Source organism: Lygodium microphyllum, chromosome 8, assembly GCF_053477565.2.
Source record: "Lygodium microphyllum isolate KBCC chromosome 8, Lygodium_microphyllum_v1.1.10, whole genome shotgun sequence".
Lineage (NCBI taxonomy): Eukaryota > Viridiplantae > Streptophyta > Polypodiopsida > Schizaeales > Lygodiaceae > Lygodium > Lygodium microphyllum.
The window spans coordinates 1,574,005-1,588,819 of record NC_141142.1 but is presented as its reverse complement, the minus strand read 5'-3'; the positions used below and the strand labels follow the sequence as shown (position 1 = coordinate 1,588,819).

The 14,815-nt window shown below is 42.4% G+C and overlaps 1 protein-coding gene and 1 pseudogene across 5 annotated transcripts in view; both read left to right on the top strand.

Annotated features, from left to right (window-relative positions):
* Positions 1 to 14,815, top strand: part of LOC148031890 (F-box/LRR-repeat protein 12-like) — a 57,008-nt gene that overhangs the window by 36,182 nt on the left and 6,011 nt on the right. Inside the window, exons 2-4 of one of the 5 annotated variants that reach the window (XM_087682461.1) lie at positions 12,894 to 13,088; positions 13,160 to 13,217; positions 13,324 to 13,460. The exons of 1 other annotated variant lie outside the window; for it this stretch is intronic. In XM_087682461.1, coding sequence (XP_087538587.1) covers positions 12,894 to 13,088; positions 13,160 to 13,191 — 227 coding nt within the window. In that variant the 3' untranslated portion in view covers positions 13,192 to 13,217; positions 13,324 to 13,460. Of the gene's footprint in view, positions 1 to 12,893; positions 14,020 to 14,815 lie in introns of those variants that run through there. 3 more of the 5 variants (XM_087682459.1, XM_087682460.1, XM_087682458.1) reach the window with 3 other exon arrangements.
* LOC148031891 (uncharacterized) lies at positions 1,997 to 3,875 on the top strand (annotated as a pseudogene).

Genomic DNA, 14,815 nt, shown 5'->3' with positions numbered 1-14,815 from the left:
AGCTCTCAAATAGCATATCCGGGCATAAACCATGATGACCAAGCATCAATACATCCAATAAGACATCCGAATGTCAGCAAAGAGTATTATGCATAAGCCGTCCTTGATAAAACCTTGCTGCCCAAACAATGTACAACATTAAATCCCTGCATAAATCGAGCTATGGAAGCTCAAACCAAGTCCCAAAGCATCTCAAAACATTAGGCAAACATCCCCAAAGCATTTGGGCATCAAATACCAAGCCTCAGGAGCATTACGTAAGCTAAGAGCATGACATTTTCTTGTTGTAAATCAACCCAGATCTTTTATAGAAAATTCTATGATCAAAGTTTGGTAGATCTGACATCGCCATTGTGTCTGGAGCGTGCCAAAACCCCAAGTTAGACTCTTACCTTGCCTAAATCAAGTTCCGGATACTCGAGATATGAGAAAAAATGGGATTTTTAAGCCAGATTTTGAAATAGGCGCAAAAACATGAGCTGCTATTGTGGGGGATGTTGGTTATGTTGAGGATAAGGGGGCAAATGGGGGCATACAAGGTGCCCAATGAAGCCAAGGAACACCTGAAAAAAGCCTATGAGGGTTGGGGAGATGAAATCTTACCTCGGGGGAAGAAGCCATGGCTGGCATTGAGGCTCCAAGCTCTAGGCCTTCAATCTGGGCTGAAGTAATGTCGGCGGGCCAAGCTCCACGATCAAGCTTTGGTCCAAAGCTCTGATACCAGCTGAAGGGGATGCAATGGCAGTGGAGAAGGAGAAGAGGAAGATGCAAGAGAGAAGAGCACACACAATGTAGGTGTTGTCCTACTGAACTGATAGCCCTATTGCACTATCATATTATATATGAATAAAGAATAGGCAGTCACAATGTATACGGGCAGGCCTAGAGGCCTTTGAGGGTCGGGGAGATGAAATCTTATCTCGGGGGAAGAAGCCATGGCTGGCATTGAGGCTCCAAGCTCTAGGCATTCAATCTGGGCTGAAGTAATGTCGGCGGGCCAAGCTCCACGATCAAGCTTTGGTCCAAAGCTCTGATACCAGCTGAAGGGGATGCAATGGCAGTGGAGAAGGAGAAGAGGAAGATGCAAGAGAGAAGAGCACACACAATGTAGGTGTTGTCCAACTGAACTGACAGCCTTATTGCACTGTCATATTATATATGAATAAAGAATAGGCAGTCACAGTGTACACGGGCAGGCCTAGAGGCCTTTTACCCCAACATTATTCTTTGTGTACCAACACAATTGTTGGTACACTCATATCAAATCATACTTCACTCCTCTCTCACTCTCACCAGTAGTCACACTCACGATCGAGCTTCTGCTACATCTAGTTGAGCTCCAATACCATGAGGTTCTTCACACACCATCTTTTACTTTTGAGGAGTGGTTCTCTTTCGAGCAATCATTTCCCCTTTTAATACCCAGGATCTAAAGAATCTACCTAGATCAGGGCCTTAGATTTTCAGTTGAGACTTGGTGGCTAGGCCTTTGTATTCCTTGTAGCATGGAGTCATGAAGCTAGTGGCTTCTCTCCTGAGTTTGACTTTCGGGTTCTATAGCTCATTTTGTCTCTTGTTCATCCCTACAATTCTTCTTTCAAGTGGCATTCTTGGATTACAAGGTGTATTTTCTTCTCTCTCTCTCTCTCCTCTGTTGTGCTTCTTTTTGGGCTTGAGAAACCAAATCATTTAGCACAGTTTCCCTCCATTTCTATTCTTGGTTTTCATTCAGAGTCCAAAAAGGATTTTTGGGCACCTTCCTAGAGAGTTGGGGCACCACTTGGATGGGCGACACTCCAGACAATCTATGCATATATATATATATGACATTGACTCCACCCATTCATTCACCCCCTTAATCTTTCCTTCATGCATTCTCTCTCCATCATCTCTCTCCTCTCTCTAGCACACACCTCACTGTATGCATTCTCCTCTCTCTTCACTGTATGCAGATGATACTATTCTCATTTCAGATTCACCGGAGAGATTGTAGTGCCATCTAGACGCTTTGCATATCTTCTGTAGAGATAAAGACCTCACAGTGAACCTTGGGAAGACCAAAACCATGGTTTTCAATACTTCAGCAGCATGGGTGACTAGATCTATGTACCAGTTCACATTTGGGGGAGACATATTGGAGCATGTGAGGGAATATGTCTATTTGGGAGTCAGCTTCTCTGGCCCACGTTTTTTGTTGAGAGGGGTATCAGAGGCACGTCTGGCATGTGGATATGCAGCACTAGGGGCACTCGAGAGTCAATGTGCTCACATACAGTTCCAGGATCCCGGCACCAAACTTTGGTTGTTTGACACCCTAGTCACACCTATATTACTATATGGAGCAGAGGTATGGGGTTGCAGCTTGTACCATAGGCGTCTTAGCCCACTCATTGATCAGATTGGAGTAGAGAGGGATTATTATGATGGTTGGGATAGCATGGAAAGGCCATTGATCATGATGATAGCACGCATGATTAGGAGTAAGCCCTCCACCCCACATCCCATTGTCAGAGCAGAGCTAGGGGCAACACCTATAGTTACAGAGGCACTCTTCAGGGCAGTGACCTTTTGGCATAGACTATGGGAACTTCCACGCCATAGATACTCTAGATTGGCACTAACCTCATCTAGACAACTAGCACCAGGAGGCGAGAACTGTTGGTTTTCACAGATGGCTATTTGGATGAGTCTACATGGTTTGGATATTGACCGTCTTTCACCTTTGGATTATAGCATTGACTGCCCTACACTTTCTCTCAGCTGATCAGAGCTGAACCACAAGTGATCAGAGCTGATATCTTGAGGATTGAGAAAGCAAGGACATGGATCCATCCACCACTCCCTCTAGGATCGAGGATGGAGTTCTACAGGAGTCATTTCTTGTCTCTCTCTGATGATAGTTTCACAATTCGGCCAGCATATATGGACACCCATCTCTCCCATAGCATACGGGGACAGATTCACACCTCCTCACATAGGCTTCAGATGGAGACATGCAGATGGACAAACACCCCAGCAAAGGATAGGTCTTGCCAGCTTTGTGGTTGAGAGCCTGAGACGGAGGAACACTACATATGCAGATGCACAATATACTATGACATACGAGGACGGTACCATTGCCTCTTCCGTGATGGATTTGGACCTCTTCGGCGCGTCATGGAGTATGAGGATCAGAGATGCCTAGGTCTTTCCCTCCTGGAGCTTGAGAGGCGCTGAACTGCACTATTGTGAGACAGGAGGCCAGCTCATCTAGAAGGACACACACAGAGAGCAGTGATAGACTTTTTCTACAGAGCCGACCCTACTAACACTACCAGCCTAGTAGAGATAGAGCCACCCCGCCAGACACCTTACAGGCCACCCCGTGGAGTCACATTGGATAGAGCCATTTCCCTTTGTCGAGCACGACGATCCCGTTTACCAGGATCACGTCCGAGGAGGCCACACCACAGTCGGATTAGAGCCATTATCACGAGACACACAGCTAGGGACCGCATCATAGCTAAGATCATGTGCAGATCTTGAGATCAGCTACATCCCATAGTCTCCACTACACTTTTGTACATGGCTATATTAGATCTAGTTCTCCTTTCCTTTCCTTTTCTATCGATGAAACAACACTACACATGGTTCAACCCTAGTATAGTCCCATCGTATAGTTATTTTCAGTATTGCTTCATAGGCCACCCACTTATTTGTAATGTTATCTTTACCTTACTGATGAGATGACATTAGACATGGATGTACTCTGGATTTTGTCTCATAGGCCACATTGGCCTTATGTAGACGTTAATATATCTTTCTTTCTTTCTTTCTTTCTAGCCTCTCCTTTATTGCTCTTTCCCCTTTGCTGGTGACCTTCTTCTCATGTTGACGACTCCTCCCTGAGGTTGCAGGTACTTGTGTTTGGCAGCCTGTGCCTCCACTATCACTTGGCGTTAGTCATCATCAACTAGTGTTAGCATCTCCAGGCTCTGCACACTTGCGTTGTGTTTGTAATCTTGGTGGCTTCTCCTCAGTTGACGACCTTCTCCTCTTGTTGGCGTTAGCTTCTCAGGCTGCTACTGTTTGCATTTGGCGGCCTGGCACCTCCTCCTCCTCTTGGCATCTCCTCCACAGTATCTGGCATCAGCATTGTGCTTGCATTTGCAGATTCAGAGACTCTTCTCTACCACACGGCAGTCTCTCTGCACCAAGCATCATCATGCTAGCTGTGTTTGGTAGTCTGGGCACTCCGCAACATCAGCATCAGTCTCCAACAATTGGTGATATATGTCCTCAACTTTGAGGGGATTTGAGGACTGTTTCTCTCCCTCGAAAGCTGTCCTTCACCTTCAGCACATATCTTCAACATCCTATTGTTGGGTGACTGCGTTTCACTCCCTTCATTGTGCAAAACTCGCTTCAGGTGTTAACACCCAATTTAGATAGGACAATGCAGTCATCTTTAGAGCTTCTGCTTCGCTGTATCAGCTTTGTTCGCTTAGCATGATTCAGTGCCTCATCATCATCTTCTTCTATGTTTTTTGAGTTTCTCCTCTCCTTGTGTTTGTTGTACGCACTTTATGTTTCTCCCCACAATCCCTACTGTCTCTCTAGTTTACTTTCACAGCGGTCATTTCTTTACACCAACTCATGTGCAGCCTGCATTTGTAGCCTACAGCAGTCACCTTCTCTCCAAGGGCAGCTGATAACTTCATTTTGCAGCCAGCTGCTTTTGCCTTCACAGGCCACAAATGCAGCAGTCTGGATGATGGGCTATTGCAGGCTGATGATGTGGCAGCTGTTAGGTGATGGCTGGCAGCAAAACACCACAGTTTTGGGGCTGGACAGCAGCAGTAAACACAGGCTCATGGAGGGCTGGAAACTGGCATCTGGCTGTAGGACAGCAGCTCGAATCAAGATATGTGCTTGGGAGGGGTGTGGACAATAGAAGATAGGGCACCGACAATTTGCAAATAGAGATGGGCTAAGTGGAAGGGCAGCCTTCTATTTATAGATGTCTAGATCCTCCCAAATCAGGGTCTGGCTTATGAGACAGAGACACTCTCTAGGAAAGCTAAATAATCATGCGTTTTGGGGCTGTTTTAAAGAGCTAATTAAATGGTTTAAGTTTGTAATGCATTTTTAAGCTTAACAAGGCGTTTTGCATTTTCTTCTCTCTTGAAGGGATGCCCAACAGTCACTTGTTTGCAGCAACCTTCATGGAGAGATCTTCATTAGACATTCTTGTGTTTTCTTCTCCAATTGGCTGCCTAGCATTCGCCTTGACATCATCCATCGTCTCAAAGACATTTGCATGTTCTTCATCTCCAACAGCTCTTGAGGACTACGTTTCACTTCCTCTAGTACTGTCCTTCATCTTCTAGTTTCTACTTTGACATTCCATTGTCCAAAGGATTGTATTTTGCTCCCTCAATAGAGTAGCTGTTTTCCTTGTCATTGATACCTTTGCTCAAAAGATTGTGTTTCATTTCCTTCACAGTGCAAATCCCTTCTAGGTGTTGTGGTTTGATCAACTATGATAGTGCAGTCATCTCCGAGCTCAACTTCATTGTATTGGCATGATGCATTTAGTGTGATTTGGTGGTTTTCATTCTTCATTCTTCTTATGTGTTTTGAGTTTTCTTTGTCATAGTGTTTGCCGTGCACACTTGTGATTTTGCATGCAAACCCTACGGTTTCTCAATGTGGCCCCCTCCTTACAAGATCTTGTAAGGATGGGTTCTTTGTAGACATCACCAACATGTAGAGAGTAGCTTGCTAGTGGGCAAGAAAAGGAGTCATCATGAAAGAAGACAATAAAATCACAATAAAAGAGATAATGGGACACATATGGTTGAGCCATATCAAAGACTCAACCAAGCTCTGATAGCGGGATGCATCTATCAATGCTATATCACTTGCACATGAAAGTTTGGACTTGAGTTCCATGGGCTAAGAACTGGGTTTGCATGCAGATATTCCAAACTTCCTAAGCAACTTAGAGATATACTAATATTGAGAAATGAGAATGCCCTGAGGTAATTGTAAACCTCAAGACCAAGGAGGAACTGGAATAGGCCAAGATCTATCATGTTGAACTCTTGGCTTAGGGAGCTCCTGTGTATGCTCCATCTCTTGTATTTTTGGCTACTTGTCACGATTAAATCATCCACATAAAGGATAATGAGTACACACGGTCCAGCCTCCAATTGAAAGTGAAGGTTGGGTCATGATTTGATCGTTTGAAGCCATGTTGAAGAAAGAATCTAGAAGCACCATTGAGAGGAGAGTTTGAAGAAGAAACTCCTCATCAAACACAACATGCTGGCTCATCACTTGGGAAATCAGGGTCATAAGGGGTGATAGCCCTTTAGTAATTTGGTTGTAGCCAACAAAGGTATGTTGCTTTGACTTGGGATTTAATGTACTCTCTTTTTCTTGTACATTAGGCATCACTTCCAAACATTCAAAAATGAGCATTGCAGGCAAAATAGTATTCATAGGGAGTCATGCCGTACAATGCAACAATCAATGACCTATTGTAGATGCAAATAGTAGTGAGTGCATCTACAACATGGTCCACTTTTGTCACTTCACTACATTTCTTGGTAGTGTGTTTGCATTGCAAACTCCAAAGGAATGCCATGCTACTCAGAAAAGTTGCCAAACTCATGAGAGTTGTTCTCCACCGGGATTTAGACTTTGCAAACCCTAATGTGGATGGAGTCTCCATAGAAGTCTCCTAACCACAAAATTTGGAAGAGATTGGAAAGATATTTGGACAAAGAAGATAAACTCAAAGAGTCGACAATATTTAAAAGTGATGATAGTTACACAATGTAAATAGTAAAAATGAAAGTCAAGAGTAACTCAGAGATAATGAAAATGAATGAAAACACACACTATGCTAATGTGAATATAATGAACCTAGAACCTTTTGTGTCTTAGCTGGACCAGGTTAAACTCTAGTAAAGGTAAATATAGACTAACATAAGCTTTCATGTATCAAGGCTTCTATTTAGCCATAATTTGAGGATTAAAAGATGAATAGAACTTTTAAGTGATCTGGAACTCCAAGTAAAGCATACTGATGGTTAGTTGTGAATTTGGAAACTCTATCTAGGATGATTTCAGGAGGCATACCATGTTATTTGAAGATGCGTTGAATGAAGAGTTATGCAACTTGTACATAGGCTCCTTTCCTTGGCCTTCAGGATTTATGAAATTGAGTTTTATGACAATGAATAATATGTGATTGCTTGTTGGAAGCGATAGGGACGCAACTCGAGCAAGAGTGAATGAGTGAGTGTGACGGCTTGAGAGAGTGTGAGCAGAGTGAAAGTACGAGACGATAAGAGCGTACCAACAATGTGTTGGTACACAAAGAATAAAATATATTTATACTTAGGGCGCGGAATAAAATGTATTTATACTTGGGGCGCGCAAAGGGTACGTTCACATGTACAATGTGCGTGTACTATATACACGGAGTTTACCGGGCCTTTATATCCCAACAACCTTCCACTTAAAGGTCCGATATGAACCTTTAGCTAACTAACTCCCACTAGTTGAATGCAATTCTCGTGTTGAGCTTTGCTTAGACTTTTAGTGAGAACATCTGCAGGGTTATCTTGTGTTTTAATCTTAGTTAATGTGATTTGACCATCTTTCAAAATCTGTTTGATGAAGTGATATCGCACATCTATATGCTTTGTGCGTGAGTGATACATGGCATTCTTAGCCAGATACACAGCACTCTGGCTATCACATCCCAAAACTGCAGTACCCATAGACATACCGAGATCATCTGCAAGTCTGCTCAACCATATAGCTTCCTTAGAAGCTTAAGTAGCTAATATGTATTCAGCTTCAGTGGTACTCAGTGCAACAATATTTTGCAACCTGAAACACCAAGAAACAGCCCCACCAGCAACTGTAAAGACATTCCCGCTGGTGGACCTATGAGTGTCCAAGTCACCTACCATGTCTGCATCACAATAACCGTGCAAACTAAGTGCACCCTGCCCATAGCAAATACTTTTTCTTGGTGTACCCTTAAGGTATCGAAGAATACACTTGACAGCCTCCCAATGTGGTTTGTCAGGATTTGACATAAACCTGCTAACAACTCCTACTACATGAGCAATGTCTGGACGAGTAGCAACCATATCATACATAAGAGAGCCACAAGCTGATGCATAAGGAACTCCCTTCATAGCATTTGCTTCCACATCATCTTTCGGGCTGTTGGCTTTGCTAAGCTTGAGATAAGGAGGTAAGGGTACCCCAAAAGGCTTAGCTTCAGCCATGTTAAATCTGTCCAGTACCTTTCCAATGTATTTTTCTTAAGATAAAAAAAATAATTTCTGCATTCTATCTCTACGAATCCTCATGCCCAAAATATGCTTTGCATTTTCCAAATCTTTCATGGAGAAAGCTGATTTCAGCTGATTTTTGAGAGCATCCAAGCTAGTCTTTCTTTTCCCAGCTAACAACATATCATCCACATAAAAAACAGTATGATGGGGCTGCCATCTGTATCCTTTTTCATGTACAAGCAATGATCTGTATGGCTGTGTGTAAACTCATGAGATAGCATAAAAGTGTCAAACTTTTTATACTACTGCCGTGGTGCTTGTTTCAGCCCATATAGGCTACGTTTTAGCTTACACACCATTTGCTCTTTTCTAGGAACTACAAAGCTCTCGGGTTGTTTCATGTAGATTTCCTCATCAAGCACCATGCAAGAAAGCTGTTTTTACATCCATTTGGTACAGCTCTAAATCCAGAACAGGAGTAAGAGCAAAAAGCACATGTAGAGTGGTCATCTTCACAACATGTGAGAAAACCTCTTGGAAGTCAATCCCTTCCTTTTGTGCATAACCTTTGGCAACTAGCCTTGCCTTGTACTTGGGTTTCCCATCAATTGTCTTGACTTTGTACATCCATTTGTTTGGAAGTGGCTTCCTTGCCTTTGGCAATGACACAAGATCCCAAGTATCATTTGCATATAGAGATTTAATCTCTTCCTGCATAGCTAGCTGCCACTTATTGCTGAACTTAGATGACTTGGCCTCTTTGTATGTAAGAGGCTCACCCTCATCTGTAAGCATCACATAATGCAAGGAGGGTCAAACCTATGCGGTTGCCTTCTTACACGTGTAGACATGCGTACCCAATGATCAACATTTTTAGGAATTGGGTTTACACCTGGAGGTATATTATTTTCAGCATTCATTTGCTGCTGTAAACCATTTTCAGCATGCTGTTCATGCTGTACAGCACCTTCATTTTCATTTCCAGCACCTGCATTTTCATAATCAATAAGCCTATCTTGCTGTCCATGATCTCCTTGTGCTTTTGTTTGTTGTCCATCACCATCTGGCTCAAAAATAACCGGCTGATCGTCAGTTTCAGCCTGTGGTACAGCATCATGAGGCTCATTTTCTGAAGTAATAGGTGGCTGCAAACTCTGAAACTTCACCTTTTTCAGATCTTCATTAGAGGTTAAAGTGGCTTTCAGCAATTTTGCCTCATTAAACACAACATTATGGCTGCGAATAATTTTCTTGGATTGAGGTAACCACACTCTGTAGCCAAATTCACCCTCATCACCATAGCCCATGAAAATGCCTTTGGTGGATTTTGGGTCAAGTTTGTTCCTCAGCTCATCCCTAACATGCACAAAAGCATCACAACTAAATATGCATAAATGATCATATGAGGCCGATTTGCCAGACCAAACCTCCTTAGGGATGCCATTATTTAAGGACCTGTTTGGAGAGCGGTTGCAAATGTGAACTGTGGTTTTGAGTGCCTCTCCCCAAAATGCATGAGGGAGATTAGTAGTGGACAGTATGCATCACACTCTTTTACATAAAGTCGTATTATATCTTTCAGCCACCCCATTTAAAGAAGGGCTGTAAGGGACTGTAAGCTCCCTCTTAATACCATGTAAGTCACAAAATGACTTGAATTCAGTCGATGTGAATTCACCCCCATTATTAGTTCTCAAGCATTTCAGCTTTCTACCTGTTTGAGTGGTCATAAATGCATGAAAAGTTTTAAAAATAGTAAACACTTCACTTTTCTTTTTCGACAAGTACACCCAAATATTTTTGGAACAATCATTAATAAAGGAGAAAAAATATGTAGCACCACCCAATGATTTCATGGGCATACTACATACATCAGAATGCACTAAGTCCAAGACATTGGACTTACAAGAGATACCAGAGTAAAATGAAATTTTTATTTGCTTTCCAAACTGACACTCATCACAAAAATCAAGTTTAGAGCCTTTTCCATCAACCCTCTTCAGAGAGGTAAGGACATCAAGTCCTATTTGGCTCATATGGCCTAATCTCTTATGCCATAACTCCAAGTGGTTGCAAATTTCAGCAACTGCAAAAAACTTGACATTCAAGGCTTTACAATGCAAACAATACAATGTGCCCTTCTTGGTTCCTTTTGCAATCAGCATGGAACCCTTTTTTACTTTCCACAAACCACCACCAAACAGTGTGGTGTAGCCATGCAAGTCAAGCTGACCAACAGATAGTAAACTCTTTTAATGCCAGGCATATATCTGACATCTTTCAACACAAGCTCTTGACCATTGTCTAAAGACAAGTGTACGGTGCCAATCCCATCAATGTTGCAAGCATGGTTATTTCCAAGGTACACCTTTTCATAATTGCTTGCATTGAACATAGCAAAACACTCCAAGCAAGGAGTTACATGGAAAGAGGCACTAGAGTCTACAATCCAAGTCTGAGTGACATCATCATCAACTGACAAGAGTACATCAATCACATCAACCTTGGTAATTTGCATATCCTGCATGTGACATACAAGGGCATCATAATCAACTACACATAATACATCAGTCTCTGTATCTGAAAGCTCTTCTATGACCACGCTAGAGGCCATATTGGCCTTCTCTTTGCCTTTGGTTGTCTCCGATGCATGTCTATCCTTCTTTCTTTTTATCTCCTGCATTTTTCTCTCTCTTGTTCCTTCTTATAATACCTGCAATCAGGTTTCTTGTGGCCCTTCCAACCACAGTGATAGCAAGTAATGTCACTCTTTTCCTTTCCTTTGCTTTTGCTCCTGTTTCTCTGCTCTACATTCGCATTTTTCTTTTCAGACTTGCCTCTTACATTATAAGCTGAGTTGCTGCCTTCTTCACTAGACATACGCCTAATTTCTTCATTCAAGATAGAATCCCTCACCCCATCATATGAGAGATTGGGGTTATTGTTGAGTGAAACCACCAAGGTTTCCCACGAGTCCGGCAGTGTCATGATAAAAAAGATCGCCCTTAACTTATCATGAAAATCCCAAATTTGCATCTTTGAGCTGATTTAGAATCCCTGTAAATGCACTGAAGTGCTCAGTTGCAGGCTTTGACTCATCCAGTCACATATTCACCAACTTGCGCATTAAATGCACATGATTAACAGGTGTTGTGATCTCATAAGTAGTTTTTAGCTTCTCCAATATTGCATAACCTGTGTCTAAAACCTTAATGTCTGGCAGAATGCCATCAGTGACACCTATCTTTATGTAAGCCACAACCTTTTTATTCACTCTGGCCCAATCTGCATCAGACATTAGTGTGGGTTTATCTTCCTGCAAAGCATCCTCACAATCCTTTAGGAACAAAATGCCTTGCATACGGTCTTTCCAAAGGTCAAAGCCATGACCATCAAACCATTTGATCTCCATCAAACTCTTGATGTTTGAACTGGAAGAAGTTGCAGCCATTTTATCCCAAATATTTGGGGCTTTTCATGAACCAGCAAAATGCATTGCTGTTCTTTCTCAACCAGAAGTAAATTTCTGTTGTTTGTACATGAACCAGCCAACAAACAGGCAAAAGATGCAGAAATTTACCAAATTCTGCGCAAATCCCCAAAATTTCAGCTCGAAAATTGCATTAATTTCAGTCAATCTGACCCAGCTGAGTAAAGCTTTGCCAATACATGAAAAGCCCCAAATATTTGGGATCTAATGTCAGTAAATTTTACTCAAAAAGGCAAAATTTCAACAAAATTTGCAAAATCCCCAATTTAATTTGGGTCACCGCTTGCAATGTCTGCAATTTCTGACTCGGAATTTACTGTCAGGCTTGGATGAGATCAAATTTGGGAAAAGCCCCAAAATTTCAGGCCAGATTCGCACAGATTTGGAAAATTGTGCTTCCACGCGTGAACTCCGTTAGAGGAGGAGGATAAAAGGGATTAAAAAAAAAAGAATTTCTGATTTAAAAAAACAGCGGAAGGGAGTCCGTTGACCCATCAGGCGGGTCGCGTGACGCCGCCTGCCTGTTGCGCTGTGGGCGTGCTGACCTGTCGTGTGGCACCCGTCGCCTGCCTGTCACACCAAGTCGTCCGCTGCAGCAAGTCAACGCTCGTCTGTCGCCAGTCTGCAGCGTGGTCACGACACACGCCTGCCTGGTCACCTCGAGCAGTATTCTGCTCATCTTCTGCTCAGCTGCTCGGCTGCTCGGCTGCTGGTTTATTTCATGGGAAGCGTGCACAAAAGTCAGCTCTGATACCAGTTGTTGGAAGCGATAGGGACGCAGCTCGAGCAGGAGTGAACGAGTGAGTGTGACGGCTTGAGGGAGTGTGAGCAGAGTGAAAGTACGAGACGATAAGAGTGTACCAACAATGTGTTGGTACACAAAGAATAAAATGTATTTATACTTGGGGCACGTAAAGGGTGCGTTCACATGTACAATGTACGTGTACTATATACACGGAGGTTACCGGGCCTTTACATCCCAACAATTGCCTACTGCTGTTTTAGTTACTATATTAGTACTTAACATGATATGTAGTAGCCCAGGCGAGGTTGTACCTCTAGAAGGTCATAGTCTAACGAATTTTGCATTGAAATTGCAGGAATCACTGATGTAGGCCTGGCTGCATTGGGAGCTGGCCTTTCCACTTTACAGTGGATAGATTTGTCTGAGTGTAAACAAGTAACAGATAAAGGTGTGGAGGCCTTAACCAGAGGTTGTCCTCATTTGCAGGGTTTTCACATTAGCAGCTGCAAGCTTTTGACAGATAAAGCAATGGAATCTTTGGCAAGAAATTGTAAGCACTTGGTAGCATTGAACATGCAGGGTTGTATAAACATTGGGGACATAGGTTTACTGCATTTGCAGGGCTGTGTGTGTCTGCAGGAACTGGATATTAGCAAGTGCACAAAAATTGGCAGCTCAGGTATAAAGAATATTTTCAAAGCTTGTGTCAATCTGCGAAGTTTGAAGTTGTGTGGCTGTTCGAAAGTGAAGGATGATGCTCTTGAAATTATGGCGACAAATTGCAGAAATCTTGAGCATTTGATGCTTGGTGGATGTAGAATGATTTCAGATGAAGCAATTAGAGCGATTGCCAGATGTGGTTTAAGCATCAAAATGCTAGACCTCAGTTGGCTGAGCAATATAACCGATGGAGCTGTGAAAGCAATATTTTCTTCTTGTGTATCATTGGAACTCTTAGATTTGGAAAGCTGTTCGAGGTTGACTGACGATAGCTTCAGTGGATGTATAGAATGCTCCAGGGCTTTAAAAACATTAAAGCTGAACAATTGTTTGGGGATCACAAGTGCAGCAGTTGTAAGCATTTCAAAATCTTTCACTCAATTAGAGGTTTTGGAGGTGAAATATTGCATTCAAGTCTCTGTGGCAACTGTGGAGACTCTAATCCTTCCAAAGGGCTGTAAAGTACTCTTCGAGGATCATGTGTCTTATTTCTAGTTGCCATAAGAGTGTTTCATTAGGTTTGTAGTTCCAAATTATGTCTTATATGTAGTTTCCAGGAGTGCTTACACTAGATTTGTTCTTTTAGATTCAGTTCAGACCGAGAAGGTTTACAGTGAAAAACAGATAATTTCTCAACAAGGTCCTGTTGAAGCTTTGTACCACATATCACTGAGCGCTCTGGGTAGTTGAGTGCAGCTAACAAATTCTTACTGCAAATGCTTAATGTTATGTTTTAATCTACTGTTGAAACATGAAGCCATCTGTTAAGTTTTACTTGTTTTTGGGCTTTATGATATTTAGAATAAATGAACTGATGAAACAATTCTTTCCTTCTAATTCAACTCATCACCCAATCAAAATAAAGGAAAGTTGTCAGCAAAATTGGTTCAATGGCAGTTTCAAACTTCCAAGTAATTCAACTCTTTACTTTTGGGAAGTTGGAGAACACACGTGGTCAGCCTATCGTGGTGCTTTTCCAGTGAGGTACTAGTGTACACAAAAGACAAAGGTGTTGGAACTTGGGAGAGTCCATTCGATCTGTAGATAATTGGAGAAGAGCTAGGTTCATGTGCAATCACGCCAATATCTTTTTGTGAAGTCTTAAATCTTCAAACACAACCAAAATATAATACGATGCAACGCCCTTTAGGCACGTATCACATCATGCAATATCGTTTTTACAAGTTGTAATACTTTCTTGAGGTTTTGTGAACTGTAATTACTTGACCCTTAGATAGGCCAGAGGTGCTGCCGTTTGATAGTCGACTGACTGGCTTTGGACGCCATTTGGGCTCCATAGGCCACGTTTAGCCACCAAGAGGGTCCTTGGTTCTATCATGTAGAGTAATGTGGCATTCTACCCTTCTTGTGGATCCAAACTATCATTGGTTTGGATCAATCTTGAGGCTATCTAGTCTCACAAAGTGTTGCACCCTCGAGATTGGTGGGCGTTCACATAAGACGATTGATTTTGCATTTGTTCCATAGAGAGCATAATGTGAAGGATATGAGACACTCTTTAGGTGGGGCCATCCAATTGTTTCTTGAAGGATCAAA